The 13,671-nt window shown below is 52.4% G+C and overlaps 1 protein-coding gene across 15 annotated transcripts in view; it reads right to left on the bottom strand.

The window, feature by feature from the left end:
- ARHGEF10L (Rho guanine nucleotide exchange factor 10 like) overlaps nucleotides 1-13,671 on the bottom strand; it is a 167,760-nt gene that overhangs the window by 7,595 nt on the left and 146,494 nt on the right. For all 15 annotated transcript variants that reach the window (XM_030537192.1, XM_030537193.1, XM_030537194.1 and 12 more), the window contains one exon: nucleotides 5,708-5,882. In XM_030537192.1, coding sequence (XP_030393052.1) covers nucleotides 5,708-5,882 — 175 coding nt within the window. The remainder of the gene's footprint in view (nucleotides 1-5,707; nucleotides 5,883-13,671) is intronic.

The raw sequence follows: 13,671 nt of genomic DNA, 5'->3' as shown, positions 1-13,671 counted from the left end.
AAAGGATGAGGGAGCTTAAGTTCAAAAATGCATTAATGCCAGAACACTCACTCTCCCAGGAAGAAAAGGAAGTGATCAATTTTTTATCATGCCCTACAAAAAAAACCCCAAAAAACAAAACACCCACCCACTTACACAACGACTGCCTTTATTACTAATTAAACACTTACTCCTGTTCATCGCTACAGTGAGGGGTAGGGCGACGGCCCTTCAAAGCAGAGAGTGGGGGAGCGATACATTTCAGAATTCTTCCCAGCTCATTTCCCTGCTCTTAAAGGGTCGTTGGCGCTTTAGGTGAAATGAGCAATGGGGACGGAGCAGAACTTCTCTATTCCAACACCCCCTTTGGCGTTTGGGTCGGCGCCCGAAATCTGGGGCTCCAGCCCGTTTCTAAAGGCGAGCCTCAGGCCTGGTCCTCACTGGTGGGCCTCCCTGATTTTAGCCAGTGGCGAAGCTGCATCAGGGCACTTCTAGACAAAATCAACAGAGGGTGTGTCTGCAGGACAATCCTAGGCCGTGACTGCAGCTCCAGTAGGCACACCCAAGTTAGCTTTAATCTAGCTAGCTCTGGCCCTGGAGGTGTGCTGAGGCTGGACGAGCCCAGCTGGAGCCCTGCGCAACCACTCCTTTGGCTGCACCAGCTCGATTCGAACTAGTGGGTGCATCTGCTCGAGGGCAACCGCAGCCCATGACTCCAGTTCAGACGTTCCCAGAGCTGGATCAGTGCAAGACAGCAGCTTCGAGCAGTTTTACCCTCTGCACTAAGCATCTGCATTAGTGCCATGGTGTCGGGGGCTGGAACCTGGGCAAACCCCCCCATGTAGGAAAGGCCTTAAAAGCCAGCTTTGATTCTATTTTCGGATTTTCTATAGCCGCAGTATCTGAGCACTGGAGGCTCAATCCACGAGAACTATTAAATCAGAAACAGCCCCTCGTTAGTCTCAGCAGAGGCCAAGCGATGAATGGGGAATAAACCTCTCATCCTTCCAGGAGCTCAAGTCCTTCCAGGTCAGGACGGTTAGCAGGGCAGCCGGCGGGGGGCAGGAGGGAGAAGGGGAGGGCATGACCTATTGCTATTCTGTGAATAAGTACAGAACTTCGCTCTCAGGGACTGAGAGCTCACAATAGCCTCTGTTTGGGAATCAATCCCCCAGACTGCATTTCTCATCCTTGCAGCCTACTAAAAGAAACCCGTTAGCACTGAAAAGTATTCGCATGACAACAGGATCTTTGTTTCCACTGAGTTCACCAGCTCCTGACTTCTCATTGGCCCATTAGCCGTGGTTAGTTTTTGCGAAATCGCAATCGGTTGCCTTGAAAACAACTGACGGCACAAACGTACGTTTGCAATTTGGAGAGGGGTGGGAGAAAATGGGAATAATTGGCAGATGAGCTGGTGAGAAGCGAGAGATCCTGTTCCATGCGGATGACCCTGGTAATAAAACAACGGCAAACAGATGAGAATGCAGAAGAGGTGATCTCTTGGGACAGCTTTCTCTGGGAGGGATCAGTAAAGGATTTTAAGATCTAAAGCAGGGGTGGGCAACCTATGGCACGTGTGCAGAAGGCGGCATGCGAGCTGGTTTTCAGTGGCACTCACAGTGTCTGGGTCCTGGCCACCGGTCCAGGGGGGCTCTGCATTTTAATTTGATTTTAAATGAAGCTTCTTAAACATTTTTAAAACCTTATTTACTTTACATACAACAATAGTTTAGTTCTATATTATAGACTTAAAGAAAGAGACCTTCTAAAGACATTAAAATGCATGACTGGCACACGAAACCTTAAATTAGAGTGAATAAATGAAGACCTGGCACACCACTTGTGAAAGGTTGCCGACTCCTGATCTAATGCCTTGTCTAGATTATGGAAACTTGCAGTGGTGTTAACTACAGCAGTGTGCAAACTTCTAATGTGTGTCCATAGCAGTAGTGCAAAATTGTGACAGGCCCTGGTTCAAATTCCACTTTGCACCAGCGTAGGGTGTCTGCACTAGAGGTTTCCACCAATGCAACTGTATCGATGTTATGACACTGGTGCAATTTTCCCAGGCAGCCAAGTACTAGGACTTTGTGTCTTTTTAAACAGTGCATGAGAATTGTGTGCTCACAAAAGATGCCAGTCTGACAACCAAACAGACTTGAGTTCTGTATGTAACCACAGAGCAGGGACCAGACAAACTTCCCCCGGCTGCCCTCTCAATGTGCCTCACCGTAACATGGGGGGGACCAGCCCTCTCTCGGGATGAGGAGGGAGCTCAGAGGATGACTCTGCACAACTTGACTTCTCTGCAGAGGCTGCCAAAAAGCGAGGGCGGTTCCACCAGGACCCAGACATAGCCTGAAAATCATTTCCCTCTGCGCTGAACAGCCTTCCGCAGGGCAGGCGTTTGGCATCACCAGCGTCTTCATCAATTTTAAATGCGACTGAGTGAAGTAATTAGGCCACACTGATGCTGACAGAGCGTTTAACAAAGCCGAAAGAAACGAAGCTATGCTTGTCATAACACCTCCCTTCTCCACAGACCTCAAAGCACTTGACAAAGGTGGAGAAGGACCACAAGTACTATTTTTAAACTGGGGAAACTGAGGCACGGGAAACGTTCCCTAAACACTCAAGGTCGCACCGTAAATAAATGGCCGAGCTGGGACACAGAACCTGAGTCTCCTGAATCGGACTGAAGCCGCACTGCTGTGCAGCATCTGCTCCGCAGCGCTGCAAGGAATGCAGAGTTTGTGTGCAGCAGACAGGTGGTGCTTTCCTGAAACACGAGGTTGGGGCCGCTGGACCAGAGAAAACCAAGGGCAGCTGAACAGCGACACCACCCGTCCGACTGGTGGGCACTAGCACCTCAGCTCTCCAATAGCCTCCTGCAAATCCACAGCCTCACACCAGCTCTGAGGGGGTGGCAAATAAGTATCATTCCCATTTTATAATAGGAGAACCCAAGGCCGGGCGCTTGAGTGACCCACTCCAAGCCACAGAGGGAGAAATGTCAGAGCTAGGGTCAGTGCTCATTTCCAGCCTCCCAGTTCTGTGCTTCCACCACAGAGCTACCCCTCTGTATCAGTCAGGACAGGCATTTGGGATCATCTTGCCTTCTACAAGCTAGAGGACTTGCCAAGGATCCCAATGCTGCTGTGGGCTTGGGGGGAAAGGGTCCTGAGTCTCCCTCTCTGGTTAGCTGCTGACCCCGGCTCTAGGGAGAGGGTACGATGACAGGTTGCTCCCGCACAGACGTGCTGGTGGGGGGACAGGGACCAGAGACAGAACAACCTTCTCCCCGAGGGAAGGCAGACGAGGTACAGGCAGCTGCAGCACTCGAAGGATCACTCTGGTCATTTTAATCTGGGGGGGGACCAGGCCCCTTTTCCAGATAGTCCCTTGCTGGGGTGCAGTCCTGGCCCTTTAAAAGTCATCCTAGAGAATCCACCCTGCAAGCAGCTCCCTAAGTTGCGGTTTGAAAGGTAAGATGAGAGACTGGCAAGAGGAAATTTAAAGGGCCAGGCCTGTCCTTTTACCACAATCTCCTCCTACCCTCCCCGCAATGCTTTGCAAGGGTGAGCATGGGCAACAAGGATCCATGCTCAGAAGGGGGGGTGGATTTCTCCCCCCATCCCCTACACCCCAATTTCCCCCTCCTTTCTCCATTCACCCTTCCCACTCCGCCCTCCAGCAAAGCAGGCTATAAATACTCTGCAGACATCCAGCCCTGGCTGGGGAGGAGGCAGAGGAGGACATCAGCTGTAGGTGTTAGTCCAGAAAGGAGTCTCATCTGTCAGGCCACTAGTAAAGCGGGAAACAGCTTTTCGAATCACCCACTAAGAATCCAGGCCAAACGCGCGGCAAGAAAGATGCTTCCTCATAGCAGCAGCATATGCAGGCATCAGACAAAGGCCGTTTCCCACAGCGGCAGTCACAGCCCATCTGGCTCCATTCGCCGAGCAATTAGCTGAAGTTCTGCAGCGTGCCCGGCCCACACACGTCTTTAATGATAAACATGGCCCCTTCCCAGCACTGCTTCGAGGCTCAGGCAGGGCTCGGGACAGAGATGCTGCCCAACGGCTTTTCCCCCTGAATGTAGGGGGTTGTTTATTTCAAGGGGTGAATGTTCCCCCATTCTCCCCAGGGAGGGTGGGTTTGGCCCAGCTGCCGTGCACGTCCTGCACCAACGGGATGCTCGCAAAGGTTATGGGAGCAGGGTTGGAAGAGGTTGCTTCTCTGCAGATCTTTACCCTCTGCCAGGAGAAGCCACCGATATGCTGATCCTCATGCAGAACTGCCTCATTCCCAACACACATCCTCGTGACAGCATGGGTGGGATGTGGAGGCGGAGAAGGCAAACTCCTCTCCAGCCTGCAGCTACATTGGTAAGATAACCTGGCCCAAAGCCCCACAGCCGGCCCCGCTGGAGGGGTGTGACTCAGTCAGCGTCTGGCCATCTGTACAAAGCAGTGTTCATTCAAGCACAGCAGCTAGCTCAACTGTAGGAGGCACTACCTGACCCGTTAAGCCACACAGGGGAAGGGGTGGGGGGCAAGTAGAGACATCAGTGGGAGCACAGAACTCCTCCGGGGCCAGGGCACGGACAGCGAGCTCCTCTGGTGAGAGATGACAGCTCCACCAGCCCCGGGGTGAACCAGCTTCTCCGATCGTGCAGAGGGCACAGAAAATGCCCCTCCAAAAGCAGCCAAATTTTGATTCCTGTGCACGCCCCCGGACAGGATGGAGGGGAGTCTGGAATGGGAACCGACCATGTGAACAAAGGGAAGTGGAGAGGAGGCGTAGAGCAGAAAGGCTCTACAATGCAACAAACTGGTGTGTGCGCACCACTGCTCCCTAGTGGTTAGTATCAAAACTGCTCAACTGTGGGTCATAAGCCCTACACAGCTAACGGGAGGATCAGGGTTCAGGGATCAGGCACAGCATAGCAACAACCGTGAAGTTCCTGTTGGGCCCTGGGTTCCTGGCAATAAGCAAGGGAGGGGAAGGAGAATCTGAAGCTGAGAGAAAAATCCAGCCAGCCTGCTCAGAACAGTGCCTCCTGCTGCTCGTAGGCAGGAAGTGCTCTCTCCAGAGAGACAATGGATGTCTTGGGACTGGCATTAGCACCGCAGAATCTCTACTCCCCTGATCAGGGCAGGGGAGAACACGGTCTTGGCACTAATGGTCTCAGGCTGATTTTCTTTGCTGGTTCATAGGGAGGAAGAACAGGTCTTTCCTCAAAGATTGGCTTTGCAGACCTCAGCAAACTCGCCTCCTCCCTGCGGTATCTCCCTGCAGTCACACCCACTCCGCAGCTACAATGAAGTCCGGTCTGACCCCGGCCACTGGACACCACGGGAGCTAAGGCACCTCCCTCACTCCAGACACAAGGGCCCCTTCCATGCAGACTCATAGCCTGGATGCTGGGATGAAGAGGCTGGAGGTGGTCACCAAACACACACCTCCCGAGAACAGCTGGTTCCTGGCCACCTGGGCTCTGCCAGCAATTCTTACTGTCACAGCACGTCACCAAGACAACATCCAGCCTTCCTGTTTTCCTAGGGTCAAGTTCTTTCCATGGAGATGCTCCCCCGCTCCTCACGGCTTCTCTACCACTCCAAGCATATAGGGAGCAGCCTTCCCCACGTACCCACCAGCCCTGGGGCTGATCCTCAGTGGGCTGCCCCCTAACAAACAGCCCAGTCCTCCCCCACTCCCCTACCTGGCAGGACGAAGGTGGTCCGCGTTGCTATATTAATCTCCTGCAGATGCTCCAGAGTCTCGGTGTGAAAGAGGCGAATGGAGGACCCCGAGGAGAAGGCCATCCAGACGCCACTGCCTGCCTTGATCATGTGCGTCACACTGGCTTCCTCTTCCGGGTGGGCCTCAAAGGTTTGCTGCACAGAGAGGACGAAAAGAGGAGGGTTGAGAGGGGGTGTCGCCGCAGAGCACATTATCAGGGGGCAGGTGCTGAAGGGCCCATAACACAGGGTACACAGAGGGAGCTCCAGCACCAAAGGTGGATGTGGTGTCTACTTCAATGGTCCCCTAGGGCAGCAGGGGCTTGGAGCAGTCATGGAAGTTGGGCTATCCCAACTCCTGCCTCTTGGGGAGCACCACAAAAGTTTCACAGGGGCTGCTTTGCACAGGCCCTCTCCACACAGAGTCTGGCCCAGCTGGCTCTAAAGACGGAAGGTGCTTTGAGATCTTCTGAAGGGAAGTGCTAAGTAAGAGCTCGGGATTATTATTCATTGGAGGTGGGGCATGTCCCAGATGCCTGCAAAGCAAGGGGGACAACAATAATAGTGGATCCCCAAATTACAGATAGGATCAACCCCACCCTGTCCCCCATGGGGTAGGGGAAGGAATGGCTAGTTGCTATAGGCATGAGAGCGGAGACCAGTCAGTGTGACCAGGGGACAGCAGGCCTAAGAGAGGCGCCCCGGGGTGCAGCAGGAGCACTTCAAAGCAGGGGAATGGTCTGGGCTGGTTTCTAATTAACCAGGACTTGATTTTAACCACCTCCTCCAATCGCAGTGCATGCAGGCAGCGCTGTTCCCTGCAGTGCCCGTAGGGCGCAGGAATTCACAGCCTCTGCTCCCATCTTCCTGCGACGCAACCCTAGCAGAACCGCCCTGTGAGTGCAAGAGAAACAATGCCCCCTCCGCCAGCGCCCCCCATTCCACACGGCTGCTGGCCACACACACAACTACGACCAAGCAGCCCAGCCTGGCCTGCTGCCCATCCTAGAGACGGCCCCTGCGCCTAACTCCTGGATCCAACACTCCTGCACTTAGGGGAGGGGAACTGAAAAGAAAATCTCGGCCTCAGTTCTGCAAATGGCCCCTACCTGTGTAACCGGCGCAAACCAGAATCTCCCACTCGCACACCCTCAACTTGTTGCAGAGGCTTCGGAGGTGGAGGCGCTACCTGCCTGGTTAACCTGGTTCACTTTGGATGTTGAAATAGGAACGGTTCACAGCTCTTCCACCCCGTGCCCTGAATCCACGCCACGCAAGAGGCCCCATTACTCGCTAGGACTGCCTCCCACCCTGAGCCACCGGCATCCTGCTAGGACGAGCATCCCCAAGAACAACAAGCTAGAGACTTCCCTGTCTGTTCCCAAGACTCAGGTCTCTCTCGGCCTGGGAGCCGGCTATTGAGCTGAATGCTCTCCCTCCGCTGGCAGGAAAGGCTGGTGCTCAGCCCTGCCCTGAGGGCTCCAGTGCTTTCTAAGGGGAACTGGATAAGCCATATGCCTGGGGGGTGGATTTTTCACACCCCTGCATGACATAAGAACGGCCATATTGGGTCAAACCACAGGTCCATCAAGCCCAGTATCCTGTCCTCTGGCCGTGGCCAATGCCAGGTGCCCCAGAGGGAACGAACAGACCAGAAATAATCAAGTGATCCATCCCGTCACCCAATCCCAGTTTCTGGCAAACAGAGGTGAGGGACACCATTCCTGCCCATCCTGGCTAATAGCCAGTGATGTAGTTATATCAACCTAATTTCCTAGCGTAGGCCAGGCCTGAGGTCGTGTGGAGAGCCACTGAATGGACACGAGAATGGGACAGTCAGGAGATGGGGCCGAGATCCAAAAAATTGGGTTGAACATTTTTACACCAGTGTAGTGACTGCACTAGGGCTAGAGGTTTGCACTGGTGTAACTACGTCGGTGTAAACATGCCCAGCGCAGGCAAGTTCTTCATTCTTCTTCCCTGCCTTTGCGCAGACTTTCTCCAAGCACAGGGAATAGCTTGTTAGCTTGGGCTCTCTCTAGTGACCAGCTCTGCAGCTGCAGAAATGGGCCACGGAGTCACCTAGTGAGACCCTCATCTTACAGCCCACTTCCCCCTGCAATCATCCTCCGCATGGGCAGCTGGTCTGTTGAGTGGTACTGAAGCCAGCTGTGACTTCCCCAGTTACCACTAAGGGAGAGAGATGGTGCCGGGAGGGAAACACCAGTAGCAAGATGGTGACGCTGCTTTAGCACCTACCATCTGACTCACCTGAAGTTCCATTCAATCGCCCCTAGGTACCCAAGTTAGTTCCATGCTGGGGCATTTCAAGCAACCAAGGAAGCTGCTTTCTCAGCATCACCCCCGTGTCCTGGATGGAAACTATGAGCAAAGATCGGCTCATATTCCCCCCTCCTCCCCACACCGGAGGCCTGAGTGGCTTCGACCCAGCCCAGCTTGAGAGGCAACAGCAGCAACAATCGCAGCCCAGATCCTGGCTGTCAGAATTCAATTAAAATAAAGATTCAGTGCAGGAAATGGATTTGTTACACAATTCCAGAGAAACAAGTCTAGCTGAGACCCCTCTGGGCTCTTTTAAAAGGCATCAGCAGAGCTACTGAACTTTACAATGCTTTAAAAACAACTCTGCCCCCCAGTTTCAGGCCTTCACAATTTATGTTCAATAAGAATATAACTTACTGACCATCATGGTTTAAGTTACTCGCCCTCACCCCCTCCCATGGCCTGGGTCCCCCCGAACCCGCTCATTCTTCTATTACAGTAGAGAAGGGAACGCCCTTGCTCACGAGAGGATGCTGCCTCCCCCGGAGGACAGGGGCTTGGAGAAGATGAGGCGAATTGGATTCACCTCCAAGAAGATAAATATTCCAGTGAATGAGAAACAGGGCCGAGCAGTTCATGAGTGGGTTCTAAAGCAGCACCCGGTGGAATTAGGAAGGAGAGAGAGCTGCAGCGAAAAGGACAAGCTAACGGAAACAAACTCAGGGAGACCATTTAATAGGTTCCAGTGGGACCCACAGCTAGAGAAAGGACAGATTCAAGCGTTCTCAAGCTTGGCATCCCGATGGTGCAGGCTTTCGGCTTGCTAGGAAGTTCACAGGTTACCCTAATTTGCTTGTTTGGAACGAGCTACGCTCTTTTTTTAAATGTGCCCATCACAACAGCGGCTGTCCAGCAGGTGACGAGGTCGCTGCCTCTCTTTTTTCTAAGCTCTCTGATTTAGAACCTCCACACTGGACCACTGGGGTTTTAGGATCCAGTGCCCCAAACCCAAGAGAGTCAACCAGCAGGATTTTGCCTCTCTGAGGTCAGCAAAGATGCCTGCAGCACCTTCGTCCAACGCTTCAGGTCTGCCCCATTTAGTATATCTACATTTGGAGCCGGGAGTGCAATGTCCTGCTCTCACTGAGCTAGCGTGCTAAAAACAGCATGTAGCCACAGCAGTGTGAGCAACAGGTGAGGCTGAGTACACACCCACGAGACGCTAGCCAGGGGCAGCTGGCCAGTCCCGCAGCTCACGCTGCTGCAGCTATGTTCTATTGTTAGTGCACGAGCTTGCTCAGAGCCAGCATGGGTAAGCTCCCGGAAGCTGGGAATCACCCGCCAGATCCAAGCATAGACAAACTCCGTGTCCTTTCAGGGGGACTATCGGTAGGGACCACTCTTCACCGGGGTGCTGCACAGACACAAGTGGCTCACCACCAACACCCCTTCGCAGGGAAGCCACTGCCCATTCAATCAACCTTCTGACAATTTCTCTGGTCAGCCCTGAAGAGATTTGCCGTTCCAATTTCAGTGCTGTGCTGGTGTCTTGCTGTCTAAGGGTTTTATACTGCTGTCCATTACCCCAGCCTCTGAGTGCCTTCAGCATAAAATCCACAGCAACAGTGGATTTTATGCCCCTAGTGGATTTTATGGACTCATAAAAACTGCATTCCCTCTATTCCCACCTAGTGTAGATCACCCATGCCCATATCCTTCCCGTACTCTGCATACAAGCACTCGGCCTCCTTTAGTCTAACCTGGCAGGAGTGCGACGCAGGGAAGGGGTGGGAATGATTTTGTCTAGAACAAACAGACATTTCCAGGCCTAGTGGCAATTGATTTACACAGGGTCTTCACAACAAAAAGCTCAACTCCGAGGTTAGATTTACAGCACAGCTTTCAAGATTCTGCTCTGCAGGGAACTGTGCATTTGTCTAGGCTGTGATACTCCTCTCTCCCCCCGCCCGGCACCAAGTCTGAGCCCAGGTAAGCTGACTCTGGCTTGGGGCTGAAAATAGCAGTGTAGATGTCTGTGCTGGATCCTGGGTTCTGAGCCCCCGCGAATCTGAATGCCTCCACTGCAATTTTATAGTTCCATGGCCCAAAAGCCCGAGACAGGTGACTGAGGCTGGCCTCAGCTGTGCCTCACGTCTTCTACTACAGTGTAGACACTGCAGTCAGGACTCCTGGGTTCTGTTTTTGGCACTGGGCAGAATGAGGTCTAGAGATTAAGAGCGAAGACTCTTCCATACTCTTCCTGGCTTTGGAAAGGAATTTGAGTTGTTTAAAAAGACGGCCTGGAGTCAGGGCTTCTGAGGTCTTCCAGGAAGTCAAAGCAGCTGCTCACAATGATTGAACAAAAATAAGCTATGAATCAGAAAGGGCAAAACCATCTCAAAAGCATGTATCTGAGCAACCGTTCCACACAGGAATATGGCAACAGGCATTGCAGAACTTTTAGTACCGTTAGCGCGCGGCAAGCTAGTATGCTGTAGGTTTATACCATGGCTGGTCATGCAGAGAAACCCTTAGACGCTTAGGAGCTTACCGTTCATTGATGCTTCCACGCTTAAGTGCCCCAGCCACTTCTGAAAGGGAGAATTAGGTGCTTCTAAAACTTTTACCCAAAACCTGTCACTCAGTTGGGATAAAGCTGCTATTTTTGCAAAAACATTTCCCATGGCACATTCCAACACACAGAGCTCACCTCCAATAACAAAACATCAGCGTTCCAACTCACCTAAAAAAACCCACGGCCCCAGGCAGTGAAAATCAGGGCATGAAATAAACCTGAAGATTACACGCTGCCTCTTTGAGTTATGGGAGGTCAAAGGAAGTTAGAACAATTTTCAAAAGCCACCAGCTTTCCAGTGTCAGAACTCAGCTGGCTCGTCCCCTCCATCTCAAACATCTCAGAGAAGCTGTTTTGCTCAAGTGTGGAGAACACAGGGATCTTTAATGTACAAAGGACCTTTGTTACCCCCCAAAATTGGGATAATGGCTGGGGATGTAGGGAAGAGCATAACTGCAAGTCAGGCTTAGAAGAGAAGCATCACAATTATTTGTGTTGCCATTAGAGGCTCCAATCAGGGCCCAGTTGTGCTAGACACTGCACAGATATAACAAGAAAGATGGTCCCATCCCACCCACCCACAGAGCTCACGATCTAAGAGGTGGGCTCCACCCAGGCCAGAAGGTTTCTAGGAGAACGTGGATTCCATGTGGAATATGTCACCTCTTTACCCTGGAGATGGCAAAGAGTAGGGTGAAAGATTAGAGGGGACTAGCTCGGGAGTTTTGCAAGACAATGATGACTTCAGATGGCCCCGCTCAGAAAGCAGATATGCGCCACTGGTAAGTCCAAAGTGCGCCGTTTGATAAAAGACAGGCACCACCATGTTAGGATGCACGAGCCACTGGGATCTCCTGACTGCCACGCCTGACCGAAACAACGCAGCCTATAACCCAGAGCCATTAGTGGCTTGGTCCTGCTCCCCATGAAGCCAACAGCAAGACAGCCAATGTTCTAAATGAGATGCTGTCCCTTTCGCGTACGTCAGAGGAGCTGGAATCTACTTCCTACCCACTCCGCAAGTCAGGGGAGAGCGTTTAGATTCCACCTTCTGCCTGCCCTCAAGTAGCAGATATCTATTCTACACCAATGGGGCCTTCTGCATCCCAGGTGGAATCCAGGGACCTTCCCCCTCCGCCATGACCTTTGAAGTCCCGTGTCAGAGCCTCTGACTGAGAAGAGCTAGACAGGTGCCTCTTAATGTAGGTTCTAAACTGACTACTCGGCATCACCGAGACATGCTGGTCCCCTCCCAGCACCTCCCACAATCAGGCTGGTTGAGAGCGAGAGAGGGCTGGTCTTAAAGTAGGTATGACCCCTTGCCACCAAGCTATGAGCTCATTCCTCACCCCAAATGAAGCAGCTTAATGAGAACCGTGCTGACAAACTCCATTGAGACAGTAACACCGGGTAACCGGGTGTTACCATCCTTTTTTCAGGTCTCAGAAGGCACTTGACCACCGTCTTTTCAAGGTGAGTGGCTGTTCTTAAAATCCAGAAACTATGGATTGTCCCAGGAGCAACAAAGCTGTCTCAACGCAGCTAGCAGCCAGCCTGGTCCCCAGCAGCTGTTCATTCTCATCAAAACCCACCACCACCGTTCCACACCATTAGCAGTTGCTCAAAGTTAACAGGACCAGAACACGATGGAGGCTGCAGCAGATCAGGACTCCTCTTGCAGAACTGGGGGGTCTTGGAACTGGAGTAAAGGGGGCTGTCCCTCTCTCCCAATCTATGCTAGCTCAGCTGAATAGGAGGATCTTATAAAAAGACATACCCGGTGTCAGACCCCGCCGCTTCCATGAGCCCCCAAACTCCTGGTATGAGGAAGTAGGTTCCCCTGCCCTCCACCCCCAGTCTAGACATCAGGCTCAACCACTGCTGTATCACCATCTCCAGCCCTTGGGCTGGTCTTCTGAGTGGGAAGAGATCCGTTCTCAGCATTGACCTTTTGCTGCATTACGGCTTCACCTAGAAGGGACACAAACAAAGCTAGCTTGGAAAAAGGAGAAGTTACATGAAACCAGTCACTAGTGACGTATTGATCTTTGGAGACATGGGGGACAGGAGCTGCTCAGAGATGTTAATCAAGGACATGTTTGAGGCACATGCACAGAGAGACTAAATTGCTGCCTAGCTCAGGCTGCCAAGGCCACGACAAGAAGCCGATTGACTGAGGGGTCAAGTCAGGAGTAAATCTCATCGACTCCTGCACAGTACCAAAGTGCTTCCCACACTGAAATGCGGCCAGTGCTGGGGAGGAGCAACCAATTGGCACACACCGCTCTGTGTACAAAAGGGTTCCGCATCCCTGAATTACGCTGAGTAGCACTTACTCACTCTTACTGAAGTCAGTCGGGTTGCTCGCCTGAGCAAGGGGCTTCTCAATGCACTCAGGGTCGCACAGCCTAGACCCCCAAAGCAGGAACACTGGGAAGGCATTTACAACAAGCAAATCCCTCACCCACACCCTCGCCACAGCCCGGGACATGACACCAACCAACCCAAAGACACCCTGCAAACCGCTGCTCACATCCATTGGTGAAGAAGGAGATGGAGGGTGGCTGGAGGTGAGAGAGATTCTCCATCAGGGATCTATTCAGCTCCTCAAGTTTACAGGGAGTTGAATTCAGGTCTGGCAAATACCAACTTGCTATTCATTTAAATGGGAGCTTATTTTCCATCTTCTCATTGATTTCTAGATACCCTTCCATACCCCCACCTCCGCTCATGCTCTCGGGAATTCCCCCCAGCCTCCAATGCTCCATCTACTAAATTAGCTGCCATGCTGGAAAGTTACTATTCCCCAAACAGATAGGCCTTGTGAATGCTGCTCACTGAAGAAAGAGCTGGCAAACATGCAGACCCATTGTAACGAAGGGAAGAAGCTTACCAAGCTCAGCCTGCAGAGACGCGCTAGAGGATGCTGCTGTATTTCCCAGTTAAGCTACATCCTCTGTATATCCTGGGGGAAACTGAGTCAGGGAAGGCGGTCTAAGCGTAGTGCTGGGAGTCAGCCTTCATGCATGGGTCTTCCTGCCTGCTCTGCTACTGACTCCCTATGGGACCTTGGGCAAGGCATTTTGC

Source organism: Gopherus evgoodei, chromosome 18 (genome assembly GCF_007399415.2).
Source record: "Gopherus evgoodei ecotype Sinaloan lineage chromosome 18, rGopEvg1_v1.p, whole genome shotgun sequence".
In the NCBI taxonomy this organism is placed as follows: Eukaryota; Metazoa; Chordata; order Testudines; family Testudinidae; genus Gopherus; species Gopherus evgoodei.
Note: the sequence above shows the minus strand (reverse complement) of the source record. Positions and strands in the feature narration are given on the sequence as shown.